The sequence below is a fragment of the Cydia strobilella genome, chromosome 3 (assembly GCF_947568885.1).
Source record: "Cydia strobilella chromosome 3, ilCydStro3.1, whole genome shotgun sequence".
In the NCBI taxonomy this organism is placed as follows: domain Eukaryota; kingdom Metazoa; phylum Arthropoda; class Insecta; order Lepidoptera; family Tortricidae; genus Cydia; species Cydia strobilella.
In genome coordinates, this window is record NC_086043.1 from 17,908,921 (window position 1) to 17,928,810 (window position 19,890).

The 19,890-nt window shown below is 35.9% G+C and overlaps 2 protein-coding genes across 10 annotated transcripts in view; one reads left to right on the forward strand and one right to left on the reverse strand.

Annotated features, from left to right (window-relative positions):
- The window catches only part of LOC134755979 (guanine nucleotide exchange factor DBS-like), a 129,142-nt gene that overhangs the window by 34,562 nt on the left and 74,690 nt on the right, over window positions 1-19,890 (forward strand). For all 9 annotated transcript variants that reach the window (XR_010129091.1, XR_010129092.1, XM_063692707.1 and 6 more), the window contains exons 2-7: window positions 6,909-7,104; window positions 7,866-7,956; window positions 8,872-9,102; window positions 9,889-10,022; window positions 17,179-17,304; window positions 18,547-18,667. Coding sequence is in view for 7 of the 9 variants with exons in the window: in XM_063692707.1 (XP_063548777.1) it covers window positions 6,909-7,104; window positions 7,866-7,956; window positions 8,872-9,102; window positions 9,889-10,022; window positions 17,179-17,304; window positions 18,547-18,667 (899 nt within the window). In the remaining 2 variants the exon portion in view is untranslated. The remainder of the gene's footprint in view (window positions 1-6,908; window positions 7,105-7,865; window positions 7,957-8,871; window positions 9,103-9,888; window positions 10,023-17,178; window positions 17,305-18,546; window positions 18,668-19,890) is intronic.
- On the reverse strand, window positions 18,711-19,556 carry LOC134756016 (E3 ubiquitin-protein ligase CCNB1IP1-like). The gene has a single exon (XM_063692786.1). The coding sequence runs from the start codon at window positions 19,516-19,518 to the stop codon at window positions 18,733-18,735; it is 786 nt and encodes a 261-aa protein (XP_063548856.1). The 5' UTR covers window positions 19,519-19,556; the 3' UTR covers window positions 18,711-18,732.

Consider the following 19,890-nt stretch of genomic DNA (forward strand, 5'->3'; position numbering starts at 1 on the left):
TACCCTTTTTCGTGGGAGGGCGCCGCTCGTTGCATGCCAATGGCAGACAACTAGGGACCTTCGCAAATAGAACCATTTCAATCGGACCTATGCATATAGATAACGGTAGATTGTGTATCAGAAGACCTTAATGTATCCTACTTCTGTAATGTTTGTTTATTTTAGTCTCAATCTGTTTTATAAACATTAAATACAGTTTAAAATAAACAATGCTACCACTAAAGTAATATTGTACATACGAAAATTGGAAATGAAAAGAACTATAAAGACAACTTAATAGCAGCGGTGATATTTTGGTGGCACCTAAAGGTAGGATATCCATAGCCACCATCACCATGATTACTAGAAATATAACGCATCCTATTCAACTTTACTTTCGACGTTGGAAAATGATGAAGATCGAAATTTCGTTATCTGCGTCTCTGTTGCAAGAGCAGTCTTGAGAATTCGTACCTTCGGTAGTACCATAGAGTAACTTATACTAGAGCGGTACTGTCATAGTAAACTTTGTAACCCCAGTAAATTCACTGCCATCTGTCGACACACTTTAAAACTAAAAATGAAGATTTATAAAAATACGATAGAATGTATTTAAATATAGATAAATGATTTTTTTTATTTGCATTAATTATTTTTATGATTTTGACCCATGTTCTTTCACTGATATGCGTTAAAATTGTTAAATAACAAACGAAACCGTCAACGCCATCTATACGACTGTAGGCCAAAACTAGTAGCGCCCTCTGAACGAGAATCAAATTTTCTTGATTTTCGAGGCACTTTTTTTCCTTAGACTGTATCTATCTATTACGGAGTTATATCTATCTTTGGTAGTACTGAAATCCTTTTGTCAAATTTCGCGAATACACTTTTAACCACTAGTGGCTCTGTGTGACCTCGCACGCATAGCTTAAAACTCAATAAATGTTTGGCTCCGTCATGTTGAAAAATTGCCACAAACTGAATCGACAAATGAATTCTTTTTAATCATAGAACCTGCTCACAAAATTTTACGAGAATCTGTTGATAACTGCGACCTGTAGAAGAGAACATCCGGACATACGAAAGCATTTTACCCAAGCTGAAAGCTCGGTCAATTAATTAAAATTATTTTATTCGGTTTACCTGTAGCTATGAAACACGAGAAATTATAAAATTCCAAGGCAAATCAGTGTTATCACAGAACGGCATTCAGTTACAGAAACACCTAGCTAGCCATATTATGTGACAGACCGTGAAGTACGTGCACCTAACGATGTCTATTACTACTAGTATAGGTACAATAGGTACTTCACCAACGCATATGGGTACATTTTATCGTATAATAATAATAATATCGTATAATATCGTATAATATTTATTTTTAGTTTTAAAGTGTGTCGACAGATGGCAGTTAATTTACTGGGGTTACAAAATTTACTATGACAGTAACGCTCTAGTATAAGTTACTCTATGCTTTATCTATAGAAACTGCCTGCCTGCCTGCTTATAGAAATAGTATTAATACCCAAAGAGCACTTCAGGCTTGTACCCATTCATTTCTCACTTTCTTTCAAAGTTCTTGTAAAACTATAGTTTTGTTTTGAAATGTAATGATTCAACTAGAAAGGTATTTGCAGACCGATCATTTTCCGAACCGATTGACACGGCTGACTCCCGTGTAAATCCAAAGCTGGTACTTGAAACCATACGGATACGAGTGAAATCAAAAGCCTTGTAATCAGGACACACTATAGTACTTATGTCTGGGGATAGAGGTACTTACACATGTCGATAACTTGTTTCTTTGTTGAAAGACTCATCTTAACCTAATTTTGAACGTCCGGGAGCGCAGCGGAAAGTTTGTAGTAAATTTCTAGTTGGAGAGATTGATGCGAAATCTACAGGATTAAATATTAAATACGACATGTTGTCCATGTAACTGATATTTAGGTATTAGGTATTTTATGAGTTATTTTCTTTTTTTAATTCAGGCTAGGAAAAAAATAAATACCAAATGCATTTTTTTTTTCTGGGACCTTTCCTTGGAGGCGCTACAATTACGAGTACATATTATTAGTAGATTGTGTCACAAGGGAGCAAAATGACATATTTGAGGCGAGGGTGTATAATGAATCCTGAACGTAGCGAAGGATTCTACAATAGAATAGAATGAGTAGTGAGGGATTCAAGTGTTAACGCCCAAGGTGGAAATAATTTTGCTACCATGTGACCCATACTGCTTTTCACATCACCTATGAGGAAATTATCATGTTTCAAAACATTATTTAAGCTAAAAAAAAAACTGTATGCAAAAAAGAAAAAACTATTGTCCTACAACAGAAAAATACCACTTTGATCCCTCCTAGCAGGGAAGAAAAAACCCCTCTCCGAATAGGTGATATGAAAAATATTTGATAGGTGATATGAAAGACGAAGCGACTGAAACCAAGAGCAGGTAGAAAAGCTGCTCCTGGAAAAATCGTAATTCTATACCGGCAAATGATGTTTTAAACTAGCTGATTTTAAAATGACAATTTTAGAATTATGTTTCTAATATACCGAGACCGATTAACCTGTGTCTAATGAACTCTCTCATTTAAAAGACACGTGAATAATTATTCGCCGTTGATCTAGATGTATTCTTGTATGTACAAGTACCGTTAAAAGTTCGTTCGCTAATCCCTCGGATAGTCCAAAGTCCTGACCTTTCCACACGTGAATATGCCAGGTCTTTGAACTCTAAATGCATAAGTGTTGGCCATTAGCGCGTAGGCGCATCGATCATCGCGTATTTCAGTAGACAATAAGTTTCTTAATGACGGGCCTACTTAGTAAAGGCAAGGCAGTAGCAGTTGCGAAAGGATCCGACCTAATATAATTTTTTTTATACCTACCTACAGTACTGGCCAATCACCATGTTTATCACCATGTTTTTACGGTATAACTTTTTTTTATATTTGTGAGTGCCTTCCACCTCACTGTTTTAGGTAGTCTTGTAGTATTCCTTTGTACGGGCGATGAGGAAAATTGGTCTCATGTAATGGTTTTTCATTGAGGTTTTTTTAATGTATTGTTAACTTCATTTTTTTACTAGAGGTTTTTTTGTAATATGCTGAGTATCCTATTTGTAATTCACAGTATCTCATTGCAATATTCATCATATATTTGTATAAAATGACTAGTAAAATATACAATCTACAATTTAACCTATATTATTTACTTTATACAAGCTCATACAAAAACACTCAAAGGTAATATTGTATTATTGGCCGGTACTGTACATATCTATCAATTATTATTCATTAAATCTGGTAAAAGGGATGCCGTTAAATTTTAACCTATACCTTACCTAAACCTTACCATAACCAAAGATAGATATAACTCCGTAATAGATGGATTAGTCTAAGGAAAAAAACGTGCCTCGAAAATCAAGAAAATTTGATTCTCGTTCAGAGGGCGCTACTAGTTTTGGCCAACTGTCGTATAGATGGCGTTGACGGTTTCGTTTGTTATTTAACAATTTTAACGCATATCAGTGACAGAACATGGGTCAAAATCATAAAAATAATTAATGCAAATAAAAAAATCATTTATCTATATTTAAATACAATTTATCGTATTTTTATAAATCTTCATTTTTAGTTTTAAAGTGTGTCGACAGATGGCAGTGAATTTACTGGGGTTACAAAATTTACTATGACAGTACCGCTCTAGTATAAGTTACTCTATGCCATAACCTATACCTATCGTTTCGTGGTTAGGCTGATGCGCAAATGTGTATTAAGCGTCCCATTTAAAATTTCGTCGGGAGTATTGATTATTTGTAGTTTATTTTACAAGTATACTTAAGCATATGACGTTTTATGTTTTAACTACAGGTTAAAATGTAGGAGATCTAATATTGTCCAGGCGCTAGACTCTAGCTAGAGCGTATCTAAGTTATACAACGTTGAGTTCATTTATAATCTTTTACGATATACATATTAAGTCGCTTTTATATGGGCTCTCAAACCACATTAATATTTACGCTATGTCTAGCAACTAATGCAAATACAAGGGTTACGTGCGTACTCATCGTGAGTGTATAATAAAATACATAGATAGAAAAAATTACAGTTCTTGTTACTTAATACGCCTTGAATGGGAAAAACGTGTAAGATACGATACGACACTGCAATACTAAATCACTTCATTATTGTCAGCTTATTGCTTCATTTTGTACTTATTTTAAAAATAATTGTTATCAAGATATAGACAAAATGAAACACGATAACAAACAGAACAGCCTGCGATCGAACCCTCGACTTCTAGATTACCGATTCATAAAAAAATATTTCGTGCGAAGGTTTTTCTGTTTCGTGCATTTTCTTTAATCCTCATTTACATATCAAATTTTTATTGTTCCTATCCGTTTATACAATGGAAAAACTTTAGCATTTCAAATCGTTTCACGCAAATGTCTAATTTGGATTTTAATTAGCAGACATCAGACATTTTTGTGTTAAACTGACAAGCTTGGGGGAAAATTGAAAATACATACCTACAAAGAAAAAAAATTGTCTTTTATTTGATTCCGCTCCGTGGCGAGAAGGATTATTGTGGTATTTTCTATAAAAAGGTATCTTATTGTCGATGACGCTTACGCTATTGTAAACGATGCTCCGATATAAATACAATGCCGCGCGACGTTGTGCGGCGTAAGCGCCATCGACAATAAGGTCCCTTTTCATAGAAAATGCCCCAATTAGGTATGTGAAGTGTTTTGGTGTATAATTCAGAAATCTTAAACCAAAGAGGATATAATAGGACACTTTAACACTTTACGGAGTTATATCTATCTTTGCTTAAACGGAACTTAGGAAATAATATTTATTTTCGGTAAAGTTGCACTGGTGTACTCGCTATGTATGTACACAATCGAAAATGCATAATAAAATAGGTACATAATAAAACGATTTAGGCGACTAATCAATCGTTAGATTATCAATTATTTTATCACTTTGTGTCAATTTCTAACTTTTGCGTTTAGTGGCGATTTCTGACAAAATAAATAAATAAAATAAAAAAGTGGCGATTTCTGACATACTTTCTAAATAAATATAACCGCAACATACATAGCCACAGAAATTGCATGCGCACAATTAACCATTATTTATTTTTTGCCCCAACCACACGAGAACACAAATGTCTATTACATGCGAATTAGAGTTCCCACTTGGCGTAATTTCGTGCCCATTGTCTTGATCCCGTGTAATTATAAGCGCTCTACAAATGACACCACAATTCGATTTAAATTACAAGAGAACCCGTATCTTGTTTGTCAAGTTCCGTCTTAAATGATTGTCATTCACAGCCTTTCTCATCCATATCGTAGAACAATGTACATGATAAAAGCCACAACACATCCGACATGCTAGATAAATGATATAAGGGGCACAATTGGATTTGTGACACTGTTCTTTGATTGACGTGCTCTTAGTTATGGTTTTATATACATATAGCCTTATTCATTCAATTTAAAATATCTACCTTAACAATTAAATCAAAAATAATTAATAAATAAATAAACATCTCGAGGGATTGAAGATTTATATATCAAAAACGCTACACCCGAGCTTATTACTTAGGTTAGGACCTCCCTTATTTTGGGGCTCGAATAAAATGAACACCACCACTTTTCGCAAAAGCTCGTTGACATGTCACGACTCACGAGTTTTCGTTTAAACAAGTTGAATGCCTCCAGCATACCCCTAGTGATAGGAATCTAGGAAACCAATTGTCGGGATGGCACGGTGGACGGATGCTGTCATACGCGGTCACGGGCAAGACGTGACATAACTAGGGCATTGGGGAGGAAACTGTCGCTATGATAGGGTTGTTTATACGGATGCCTGTGAGTTTATTTGTTTGTTTTCGCTGCTTTTTATGCTGGTTTATTTATATTATTTATTCCTTTTGCGATGATTTCTTGCGTAATTCAGGTTAAGAACTTGAACAAGTGTGATCAATTATGTAAATGTAAGTGACATGATCCGCTAATGCTTATAAATGACATGTCATTTTCGGGATGTACGTAGCGTACGCTCAACAATTAATCCTCTGAAAGAGGCTTAAATTGACAATGATCTAGATGAGCTCAGAGTTCTGTTTTAACTCATCACTCTCATCAGTCATTAGTGCAATTTTACTCTTCAAGAATTTAGCGCTCGTTTTTGCGAGACGCTTCATTCGTTTTAGGTCGTAAATTAATAACGTGACTGGTAATTTACTTTACTAATTTGTAGTCAAGGGGAACAAAAGCCTAAAGGGGTCCACTGGACTCCGCCGGACGATATCGGCCTGTCAGTTAGAACAAAAATTTGACAGTTCCGAACAACTGACAGGCCGATATCGTCCGGCGGACTGATAGTCAGTGGGCCCCTTTAAGGTTCTAGTGCCCGACATCCTAATGGCCTCAGGATGACATTATGAATGATCGTTTATTTGCATTAAACAAGCATGTATATGCATATAGGTGTTCAATATTTAATTACAGGGCGATTCTTGTTATGCCATCATGCAAGCAATTCAAGATAAGTGCATATTGACAATGATTTGAGTTTAAAAGTTACATATATCGGGACTCGGACGTTAATCTTACATACATTTTGTGCTCTGAAACAAAAGATATGTAACTGGAGGTTTTTGACCTGGAATAGTCGCCTAGAAAACATTGTGAAGGATGAAACTTTTTTAAACCCGTTTGCTGAACCTACTGCCTCTTAGGGCCACTTGTACCATCCCACTATCCCGGGGTTAGGAGATTAAACCGTTAACCCAGTGTCAAATTGTACTGGTAACCCGGGTAAGTGGAATGACGGACCGGTTAAAGACGGACTTTACGAGCATGAGGACTGAAAGTAATATTAACCACTCGTTTTTTCCAGACGCAGGCTGCGATGACTGCGGCGAGGATGAAGGCCGGATGGTCTCCGAGCTGCTGCTGCCGCAGTACGCGCTGGCCACGGGCGGGCTGGCGCGCGACCACCGCCCACTGATCACCTTCCCCGACAACAACAACTTCCACCTCCTCACGGCGCCGGAGTACCGCCGCCTGCTGCTGTACCTCACCTCTGTGCCCTCGTGAGTACACTAGCACCTACTGGCTACGCTATACCTACTAGCTGACCACGAGCCATCGTGAGACATAATACAAAAAATCCTTTTTCCGTCACTCTCCCCGACCACCTTGAAGTACCTACGTCTTAAACTATCATTTAACTACGTTCACAAAAGCATCGTTAAGTGATGTATTTATGCAGCGATAATGGGATGTTAAACTAAACATCAAATATTGTAGTACCTAAATACATGGGCATACATAACTAGATTACAGTCATTGGAGTAGGTACATAATATCTACATCTACTACCTACTATTCTGTAGGACGAAGTCACATGACTGCGTGAGCGTGACGCAACCTATTACCGAACTAGAACAAACTTTGTGATATCATAAACCGAATACATTTTAAATTAAATGTAATAATAACCATAAAATTCTCTATAATTATTTTATCAACCAACAGATTTTTCCTGTAAACAATGGGCCTGCGGTAATTCTACTTGTACAAGTACATTATTTAGCAATGGCATGATACGATCGGTTTTAGGGAATTTATTTCGAATTTTTGTTCGTTAGATTTATGGTAGCTGGTTATAAAATATAAATGTAGGCTACATCACCCGAGCCGGCCGAGCCATAAATAAAACCAATCGATTAACACATCACACATCAAGATCGGCTCAGCATTTATGACTCTGTAGCGACTGTAGACATAAATATCTGCAGCAAGAAATTAAAATTCTTATTATTTCTCATATGATATATTTGTTTAATTTCAGATTGTTAGAAGCCGACATGGGGTTCCACATAATAATAGATCGAAGAAAGGACAGATGGAATTCAGTCAAAACAGTATTAATAAGGATCTCAGTAAGTAATAATCATTACTTCCTCAGGGCCCACCGCGAACACCCAAATTTTGTTATCGCTGAAATATACAAGTGTTAGGGGCAGAGAATTAAATTTCGATTTTCGGTATTCGCGGTAGACCCTCAGTATATAGCAGTACCTATTATTAGTTATAAAGATGGCAAGTATTTTTTTCTCTATTACTTAGATCTTAAGCAGTTTACCCTTGCCGCTGAGCCATTTCACATCTACATTCCAACAAACTTCGACAATGTACCTATGCAATGGACACTAACTATTGTGGCTTGTGGCTGTTAGCGCTGCAGGCACGAGAGCACGCGACCACATCGCCGTCGGCTATCAAAAGGCTAATAATGGCCAATCCTACTATTTAGAGTCGGAATTTACTCGCATCAGGCGCATCTAGCTAGAAAATTCGTGCTCGGAAAACCCATTAGGTTTTAAATGAGTTCCGATTTGTTAGACGTTGGTCCACAGATTTCCATACAATGTGTAAGCAGTAGCCAGCTGCAAAGGTGCACGGCCACTTTATAAATTAATTAATTCATAATGTGTCCATGCAATTATGCAGCTCACTGTACAGTTCCACGTGGTTAAGGGGAAAACCAAGGCTTTGAGATTTTTGAGTTGAGTATATTCCTTACTTATTCCCGAATAGGACTACTTACAGAGACTGATTATATTTTTCTAGCGAAAAAATAAACCGTGAGTACTATTGTAAAGTAAAACTCAGCTATTACATGCTACATAGTTAATAATAGAAGTAAAGCAGTCAATAGATACCTACTGCTATACTGATTTAGTGCAAAAAATGGTGCAGACAATTTTAAGAAAGTGTTCATTACGTGAATGAGAGCATAACATTACTGTCATGTGTGTTTCTAAAATCTTACCTTATAAAACTTTATCTTCCAGGAATTTTTCCCGGGCATCATCCACACAGTATACGTGCTCCGACCAGCCAGTTTCCTCCAGAAAGCGCTCTCGGAAGTAAGCAGTAAGCTGTTCAAAGAAGAGTTTCGTTTCCGAGTGCTGGTATGCTCTTCAGTTGAGGAACTTTATGAGCATTTCGACCGGTCGCAACTCACGCCGGACCTTGGTGGAGAGCTGCAGTACTCGCACGCTGAGTGGATACAGCAGAGGATTGTAAGTATTATTTTGCGTTGCTTTCCATAGACGAGGACGCTTCCCGCAATGCGGCTAGGCTGTTCGTTTTCTACCTATAACGAGTATTACGTAAAAGGAATAAAGTTCTTTTACTTCTGATTTTCTTCCCGCATCTAGATTAACCACCATACACCTAGGTTATTTTATGTTGTTGATAGTTTATCGTTATACTAGTAGACACTAAAGTACGATACTAAAACAAAGGATGGTTTGGGTAATTTACATTTAAATTAAGGGTCGCAATAAATTTGTATTTTACATGATACGATCATGATCGTATGTTATGTTCGAGCCAAAGTTCATTGTTGTCAATAGTCACACTTTCTTCACAGTTAATAAACCAATTTAAATTATATTTTCTTTGCATAATTAAATTACGCATAATTTAGCAATATTACGTTTGCTTTTTTACCATTATCTACAAGTGCTTGCTGTAAGTATATAGCATATTGTATAGGCCATTTATTGCAGAATATGCCGTAAAGCCGTACTTACAAAAATTAGAAACAATTCTTTGGTTAGATATTTGTCAGGGCAAACAAAGAGGTATTGACGGTATTGTGACTTCAAAAGATGTCACAATTTAATTTACTTATCAATCTTGATTGATTGATCAATCTTGATTGATCTTTACAAATAATCAACTATAGAATCTAAAGTGGAAAACCCAATAAATAAAACGCTACCAGATAATAAATTATGTAAACGAAAAATTACAATTTTCCTTGCTATAATATGTCTTAATTATATTTTCTTTCATTCCAGGCCTTGGAAATGTTCTCAACATTAATGAAAGAGATCTCAAGCAAGCTGGACGATTTTATGCACGAAATAGTGGATTGCGACATGGGGAACGATCCGACACAAACCAAAGAATTATTAGACTGCCAGGAAACTAGGTTAGTGGCTGTTACATTCGTTTTATTGCTACGACATGCTCGGTGTCTGAGCTGTTTTGTTTAAATTTGATTTGTTAGTGCATCCGATGGGGTCATCAAATACAGCATACATAAAAGACCGAACAGAAGTTATATACGCGGTTTACCAATACCGGCCAGTAAGGTTTTGTCAAAATAAATAATTTCTGCATAGTATTGAATGAGTATTTGTAACTCCCTTTTACTAAAAACAGTCTTCAATACACCTTAGTGCCTTAATCTTAATGCATAAACAGAAAGGGATTGCTATCGTGAATTCACAATATCTTCTATCTCTCAGACTCGGACGATCTATTGGTTACCTGCTATTCGGCTATTCAACTTCCAGTCACGTTACTCACGTATCGTTTCAACTTCAGGATAGTTTGCCTAACTATACAGTTATACTTTATTAACATAAAGCTCAATGGTTGTAGAAACGTATTTATGAAAACCAACTTTCAAACATTCTCGGAATCGCTAAAGAGTTTAATATTTATTTCCACGTGTGTGCGTATTATCCGAAATTCTCATTTAGGTACTTGAGTAAAAAATCGTGAAGAGCTGAAAAAAACTATAATTTTGGTTTTTTGACAGTAAGTTCGAAATTTGAACGGAGCACCTGTTTTTTTCTACATCATCTCCATACATAGACCTAGCATTACATAGACCAGCTATACGCGTGCGCCCGTAAGGGATAGACATAGATGACGTCATAAACGTGGGGATACCATATTGGTAAAAATTACCTCAATATTTGATATCACGTTGGGGCGATTACCCTGGAGGCAAAGTTTGACGGTATTAAAATTGTTGAATAAAATGTCAATGGGCCGTTCTTTTTAGGCGTATGAACAATGAAATACCTCCTATAATTCGCGCAGGTGGTACAAAATTAAACATGTTTAGTAAATAAAACGTAAAATAAAATGTATTATGGGTTTTAATTTAAAGAAATCACAAATCGCAATCACACCAATTAATGTACACCACATTTAATCTTCACAACATTTGTTTATTTATTTTTTGAAATTAGAAGTACGAAAAAACTTCGAGGTCAAAATTACCCAAAAAATTATGATATTTTCATCTGGTATCCCTAACATGATTGTTATGCAGCTAAATTAAGAAGAAGTTTAAAAATGGCTGACCTCAGACGCCTACCTACCTACGTAATTTGGGCGGATAATTTTACAAATAATGTTTTGTTAATTTGCGTAAATAATTGTGATATTTTTATTGAAATCGTTTGATTCTACATTGCTTTGAGTGTAACGTAATTTTACGATGTTATTCTCACATATTGCGTTAAGAGGAAGGTGTAAAATACCGTACTTACGTGTGAAAGGTTATGATCTCATATTTTTGCTCAGAGCGGCTATTACAGCCGATTACAGAACAATTCACCAGTATTTTATTAAAGTTCAAGCATTCAAAACGCTAACCATCACTATATTTTATAAGAGAAAGCACAATTTCATACAAAACAACGATAATTAAACAAGCAACGAACAAACATGACATGTCACGTACTTATTTGTTTGCCACAACCTCGGTTGTGGCAGCGGTGGAAAAGTGAAACTATGACAAGGACAAACAATAACAGCGCTTTCTCTGCTACTCCTACTGAAAGATACATAAGACTATCCCGTTCGGTCATTTTCCCCCACTCCTCATGACCGATCCAGTTATACTAGATTCATGTCTCCATATGATCTCCATCTTGCAATTACCACAGAATAAATAATAGTACTACCGTATAGAAAGGACAACTTTCTACAAAACCCATAGACCTAGCATTACATAGATGCGGCCTACCGCGTGCGCCCGTAAGGGATAGACATAGATGACGTCATAAACGTGGGGATACCATATTGGTAAAAATTACCCCAATATTTGATATCACGTTGGGGCGATTACCCTGGAGGCAAAGTTTGACGGTATTAAAATTGTTGAATAAAATGTCGATGGGCCGTTCTATTTAGGCGTATGAACAATGAAATACCTCCTATAATTCGCGCAGGTGGTACAAAACTAAACATGTTTAGTAAATAAAACGTAAAATAAAATGTATTATGAGTTAAAATTTTATGAAATCACAAATCACAATCACATTATTCACACCAATTAATGTACACCACATTTAATCTTCACAACATTTGTTTATTTTATTTTTTAGAATTAGAAATACGAAAAAACTTCCAGGTCAAAATTACCCATAAAATTATGATATTTTCATCTGGTATCCCTAACATGATTGTTATGCAGCTAAATTAAGAAGAAGATTAAAAACGGCTGACCTCAGACTCGTCTGAGTAGCTGACAGATTACCACAAACAACCTACGTGATTTGGGCGGATAATTTTACAAATAATGTTTTGTTAATTTGCGTAAATAATTGTGATATTTTTATTGAAATCGTTTGATTCTACATTGCTTTGAGTGTAACGTAATTTTACGATGTTATTCTCACATATTGCGTTAAGAGGAAGGTGTAAAATACCGTACTTACGTGTGAAAGGTTATGTTCTCATATTTTTGCTCAGAGCGGCTATTACAGCCGATTACAGAACAATTCACCATTATTTTATCAATTCAAAACGCTAACCATCACTATGTTTTATAAGAGAAAGCACAATTTCATAGAAAACAACAATAATTAAACAAGCAACGAACAAGCATGACATGTCACGTACTTATTTGTTTGCCACAATGAGGGCTAACGCATATGAATTCGCCGCTAGGGGCGCTAGTGTAGATGGTGGTCTTTTCCATAGTTCGAAATGTCAAATGTCACTTGTCACTTCAATGACTGACAGCTGTTCTTTAGTCTTTTGGACCTCCATCAACAGAGGCGCCAACTGGTGAGCAAAAAAAACGATAGCCCTCATCAGGGGGGCGAAACTTAAAACTTACCTTATACATGGAAGCTAGCGCCGTCGGCATCAGATTCCCAACAAAATTTCCTCACCTGATGGTTCCAAAGAAATCAAACAGATGGTGTCACCGCGGAAAAACATGTTTACTCCTTAATCTGTGGTGGCTTAAAAAACTCGCATCCAGGCCATAATTGTTAAAAAGAAAAAAAAACTTTGTCTGCATTTTTAACACAAATTCCGTTTCAAGTATAACACGTTTATTTTTTTTTTGTTATTAAGGTACCTCACATTTTTTAATAGTTTTAAAATAATTTAATTTATATGAACATAAAATCGTTTTTATTAACAACAAGTAACTAAATAGTTTCATTTCACCAACTTCACCAAGTGCCCTACGTGAAACGAAACATTTAATAAAGTCATAGTAACCGTCAAACTGTGGGACTTCTATTTTTGGTATAAATAAATAATCAATTAACAAATAAGAAAGAAATACTAATTATATTTTCTTCTGACAAATTCAAAGAACAACAATATTTTACATAAGTCAGTTTCTTTATATACGAGAAGTACATAATCGGCTTAGCGGCCTGCGCTCAGAATAATGACTAAAGCATAGAAGTCGGGCAAAAATGCTTCGCAAATATGTATACCCGTACTTTACTTCCTTACGAATTAGATAATGTGCCGAAAAGAGATGCATATATGCTTGTTATTTCTCATTTACGTACGGTGTCATAAGTCTGATAATTTGCTAGGGATGTAACTGTGTCGACTTTTTATATCGATAAATTATGCATAAGTTTATGTGCCGTGTAAAATAATAATCACGAAATTGGCAAATTGATAATAGCTGGCTAATGAAAGTTGAACCTGAAAAAACGCGGCAATTTCAAGAAATCTGTAGCAGGCGGCTCGTTGAAATGAAATGAAATGAAATGCGTGGAATACAAGGATGGCATAACTTTTACACTTTTTATAATTTTCATATTCTAAAAATCATTAAAAAGTATAAAAATTATGCAATCCTTGGAATCAAAGAGCCGCCTGATATGAGGATTAATGCATGTACCTAATATAGCTTTTATCTCATTTGCAGTCTACAGAACCGTCTAACTATACCTCTCGTTTTTTTATCATTAGAAAGAAGGCGAGCGATCTTAACGTGACGTTTTATCGAAAAACACTTTGAAAATAAGTCACAACAAATATAATATACGATCATTTACATACTTTTGCTTTCATAAGTAAAATATTGTTATATTTATAAAAAAACTTGTCAATAAAAAGACACGTGGAAATGGTTTACCGTTTTTTCTAATGCTAAAAGACTAAGTATAGTTTCTAGTCATGTACAGTCAGCTGCAGAGAAAAGGCACCCCCCTGCATACAAAGTTCTGTAAATTAGTATGGACGTGGGGTACCTTTTCTCTGCAGCTGACTGTACCAAATAGGAAATAATAAAAAAAACGTTCGTGTAATATTTTTTTATTATTTAATAATAGGGAATATTACGCGAAACTTGGCGTAGGTGGCGCCACTATCACAATCTGAGGGTCTATCGCGAAACAAGAAAATCGAACTTTCGTTATCTAACATCTCTGTCACTCTTGCGTATTCGAGCGATAAAGAGGCAGCTAGATAACGAAATTTCGGATTCGAGTTTTCCGGTAGGTCCCCTGAAAACTTGTCAAAAACCTGTTAAAGGTACAGTATGAATAAGTTACTCTACGGTGCACTAAAAAAGCTAGTGCTGCACTCTGGTGGCAGAACATTGCAGTAATATCCCCTATTCCTCGTCCTTTGGAAATCTGAAATAAAAAGTTGAGTTTTGTGACCAACAATATTAATAAAAGGAACATTCATCAATGATCATTAATGTCTTTTTTATTAGGGTTCCGTACCCAAAGGGTAAAAACGGGACCCTATTACTAATACTTCGCTGTCCGTCTGTCTGTCACCAGGCTGTATCTCATGAATCGTGATAGCTAGACAGTTGAAATTTTCACAGATGATGTATTTCTGTTGCCGCTATAACAACAAATACTAAAAAGTACGGTCCCCTTGGTGCGCGCGTCCGACCCGCACTTGACCGGTTTTTAGTATTAAACTATAGTCTGGCAAACACAATCTGTCAGTAAGTAAGAACAAAGAAAACTATAGGTACAGTCGAAGGCAAAAATATCGATCCAGACAAATGGCTTAAAAATATGTGAACACGATTTTATTGTCTGAGCGTACACATATTTTTGAGACTGGGAATGTATATATATTTATGCCCTTGACTGTACTCATCAATTAAAATGAGACAGTCCTGGGCCAAACTATAAGAAAGCTGTAAATGTCGATAGGTTATTGATCTGAGGTCGATACATCACTATGCCAAAAATATAACCTTTCATACTTAGCAGAAAAGTTCGAAAATATATGCAAAAATCTATATAGACTTGAATGCAAGTAATAATTACATAAACAACATATCGATTTCTATGTTTAGGGTCAGGTCCTATAAATAAATTTCTTCAAAATTGAACAAAACTCACCGATTAAAGGTTATCGGTTCGTGCGTATTTTCTTTTCTTCCTGTATGCGATTTACAGCCCTCGATCACACAAGACATTATCACAAAGGGAACTTCAAACCATTACAAATAAAAACTCAGCACGTATTCCAACAATCTTTCAGGAATAGCAAAAATATAATTAAAATAAACCAAGATGACCGCTGAAACATCCCGAAATATTTCAACTAAAATAATACGACTATGTCAAGTTGTTACAGTTGACACCTACCTGTGAAATAACGAACATATATTTTATTTGGCTGGATTATATTATAGAACCACATAGGACCATTTGACATTTCCCTCAGTTTATCTTATGACAATACTGAAAAAAACGAAAGAACTTGCGGATTGTTGTCTCACTCACTCATAGACAAAAAGTAATAACGTGTTGTGAATACGATATCTTTTACCAAGCTTTTATTTTTGCCCGGCTTCTTTGCTTTAGTCATTATTCTGAGGGCCTGCGTTCGCAGGCGGACGTAAGCCGACCAAAGAGGTTCGCCACAAAACTATAAAAGTCAAACAGAAAATTTAAAATTTTTGAATTTTTATTAATAATTTAAGTATAATCACTATAAATTGTTGAAAATGAGTGCGCCTGGGAGAAAAAAACGATTTCGCCTCTTCGACTTTGCGAATTAAAACAATATTACTCCGAAACGCGTCAATGCTTCGTGGCTTGTGCTAACTAGTTACATTATTTACGTCCCAGTTTTAATAGTGGATTTATATTATTTCGAACTAATTTACTATAAGTGCTACCCGTAGAAAATATCTTTTGGTTTGTTATGCATGCAAGTAATGAAAAATAAACGACATTTTTACACATCGTGTTTTTACTTTTGCGACTAAAATATTATTTCGTGATACCATTTATAAAAGACTGGTATAGTAAATCGTTTATAAAATCGTCACTGAATGTGAATAGGTATTACATTACATATTGGCGCCTTTTTCCTTGACCGTGTACAGTGCACTACAATGAGGTGTATTCATTTTTCACGTGATTGCTTTGCAATAAGGTGAAATAATGGAAACCTCATTGTAGTTCACTGTAAACGGCCAAGGAAAAAGGCGCCATAGTTTTTATTAGTATGCATGTGTGCCACGCACACATACGTAAAGGTTAGTTGATTCAGTATCCGCTTGGGGCCGTTTGTGTAGACGTTTTTTGACATTTACTCGCGAGTTGGCTCTCTTTTACTATACATATACTATTATACTCTTTGGCCCTCATTTCGGTTGTGGCAGCGGTGGAAAGTGAAACTATGACAAAGACAAAAAGTAATATATTGCTCTCTGTCACTACTACTGAAAGATACATAAGACTATCCCGTTCGGTCATTTCGCCCCACCCCTCATGACCGATCCATGTTATACTATAGGTAGATTCATGACAAAACCGAAGTTTGACAGCGGTTCAGGGAAGAATAACTACTTTTATTGTCTGTGGGGAGGAATCATGCTGTCCCTTTCATTAGAAATATGGCACTATCTCTTTCGGCTATTTAGGGTTGTCAAAATTCAAATCATTATCTTATCTGTGGTCGTGCACGCAAAGGGACGTCAAGTTGTGTCAACCCTAATAATTGTTCGGAGGAATGCTGAGCCGAACGGAGCCGAGAATACCTGAAAGAAGGAGTTTCGCACCCCTGCCATTACAACTTACTTACAAGGTGTATTCGCATTTCAGGTATAAAGAGTTGAAGACGGAACTGGCGGCGGCGACCACGCAAGGCGAGGAGCTGCTGACGCAGATGAGGAAACCAAATCTAACGTTTATTAGTAATATTATAAGTCATGTGGCCGCTGTTGAGAGGTTGGTATATATTTATCCTGTACACATATCGGTGGCGTTAGCGAAAAAGGGTACAAGTAGGTATAGTTTGTCAAGGGACTGTCTCATTTCAAACATAGACAGAGAGAATCATACTATCTTTGTCTTACACTAGCACTAGCACCCAAAAGAAAAGGATGAGTATAGTTTTCTTTGTTCCTATTTACTGACAAGATTTGCTTGACCAACTATAACTTATACCCTTTTTCATCTGGGACGTGTACCCTTCTTCACTAAAGCCACATAATTGGTAAACATGTAACCATTCAGTCTTAACAAATTTCAAAAACGATTTTTTTTCGGAAATCAGAATTTACATTGTGTCTAGCATACAACAGCGCTAGCCGCTATCTAGTATCTACCTAGCTTGTACTTCGTAAACTTAACAAAATGTCTTAAGTCTGGGGTCGTTATCCCAGGGAAAATCTTGATAAGGCGATTCAGGATTTTTACTGCATGGACGGAACAGCGCCATCTATCGCCCAAATTTTTTACTAAAAGGATCTTGATAGCGTGATTTTCACTACACGGAATAGCGCCATCTGTTATTAAATTAAAGTAGTAAACTAAATTAATTCTGTATGAGTCCGGGGTCATTATCCCAGTAAAAATCTTGATAGCGCGATTCAGGATTTTCTCTACACGGAACAACGCCATCTATCATTCAATAAGTAAACTCAACAAATTTTGTACTAGTTGGGGTCATTATCCCAGGAAAAATCTTGATAGCGCGATTTAGGAATTTCACTACACGAACAGCGCCATCTATCGGTCAATTCGTAAACTAAACAAACTGTAATATTCTTAAGGCATTTCATTACTAATTAAAGAAAACTGCATGACTCTGGGGTCATTATTCAATAAGACCCCAGATTATTCTAAAAAAAAAACAGCATTTTTATTACTATACAGAATATTACAGAACCTCGCCATCTATAGACTGATAAGTTCATTCACGACGACGCGTGCTTTGGTTCGTAAGTTCGTATTATCATGCTATTAAAAGTTAAATTTGACAAATCTGCACGTTATCGTGAATGACACTATAGCTTTCAATCAATCCCTAGCTAAAGTACTCGGATTTGGTATACCTATGCCGTTTATTGTTGATCCCCGGCGTCCCCGGCTGATAGGGACTTATTTGTTGCAAATAAATTTTAGTACCTATTAGCTACCTAAAGAAATGCATCCATTTCAAAATTCTAATCGTATCTTTATTTACAGGTTACTAGTACAACTAGAAGAGACTGAAAAACAATTCGACAATTTTTGGCAAAAACATTCCACAAAATTAAACCACTGGCTTCAATTTAGGACATTTTTATTAAATTTTAAACAAATGCAGGTATGTTAATTTAAGTTGTTTATTACTTACTTCTAACAGATTCTAATAAACAAACACGCCTTAAACTATGGAGGTAATGGTCTGAAAGTAAAATGCGATTGAGGTTTATTGCGTTCGCGGTGGCGAAAGTCAAACATGGGCGTCTTTGGAGTGCATATGCGATGTGAATCGTCAGAGTCCTTCGACGGCCGAAACACGAACGCATCCGACGTCGACACCGCTCTGTTCACCACTAAATCTGAAATATCCATGCATTTCTCATGATTGTTACTACTTTCAAAATTATCAACCCGTATGTCTTTGCGCTTCTTGGTATCCAATTGATAAGTTAATTTCTGGATTTTACGGTTTTTGTCCTCTATATTAGCTTTCAGCTCCTCTGCCTGTTTGTTCTTCTTATGAAATTCTGCTTGTAACGATGAAATCTTTCGTTTGCATGTTTCCAATTCGGCCTTTAATTTTTGCACATTTAGCGTATTGATTTCTTCCGAGCATTTGAGTTTTTCTCGCATATGCTTTGCCAAGCTTTCTTGGTACAGAGTTTCCTGTTCAACTTGGTATGACCAAAATGACATTGCTCTCATAGCTATATCCATGATAGTATCTGGTCGCATACCTGCTAAGACGATTGACTTAAAAGTCTCTGAAGGACGTAGATCCGCTTGTATAACATCAAATTTGTCTCGCAACTCATTGCCGCAAGCCGGACAATTCAAGGAATTTTCAATATTTCTCTTGAATTCGCTTTTTCCATGCTCAGTACAAAATGCATGCGAACACGTTGTCACCCAAGCTTGATTTGTTAATGATTTGCGGCATTTTCGAAAATTACACACCATGTCGATCGTCATTTTCGATATAATAATTAATTTACGTTAATTTCACTTATAAATTAATTAACGCATATTTTACGTTTCTGATCAATATTTTATTTTCAGGTTATGTTATTTTTTTTCCGAGAGATCTAATGGCATTTTAAAAAGTTTTTAATTGGCACTGGCCAGTTTCATAAATATCATAAGGTTCTTTATTGTGCACATTTTAATGACATTTTACTATTTTTTTTTCTTTTCGGTTTTTACCGGTTTTTGAAAGCCTTATTTTTATAGTTTTAAATTTATTTAGACTAAGGTCTAGGACTTAAAATGCCAGAAATAAGTGAAAAATATTATTGATGGTATTGTATTAACTGTATTAAGCAATGGATTTAAATATATGCGCAC

Excerpts from the sequence above, each read along its gene's own strand:
- LOC134756016 (XM_063692786.1), bottom strand. The coding sequence starts at position 19,518 with ATGACGATCGACATGGTGTGTAATTTTCGAAAATGCCGCAAATCATTA.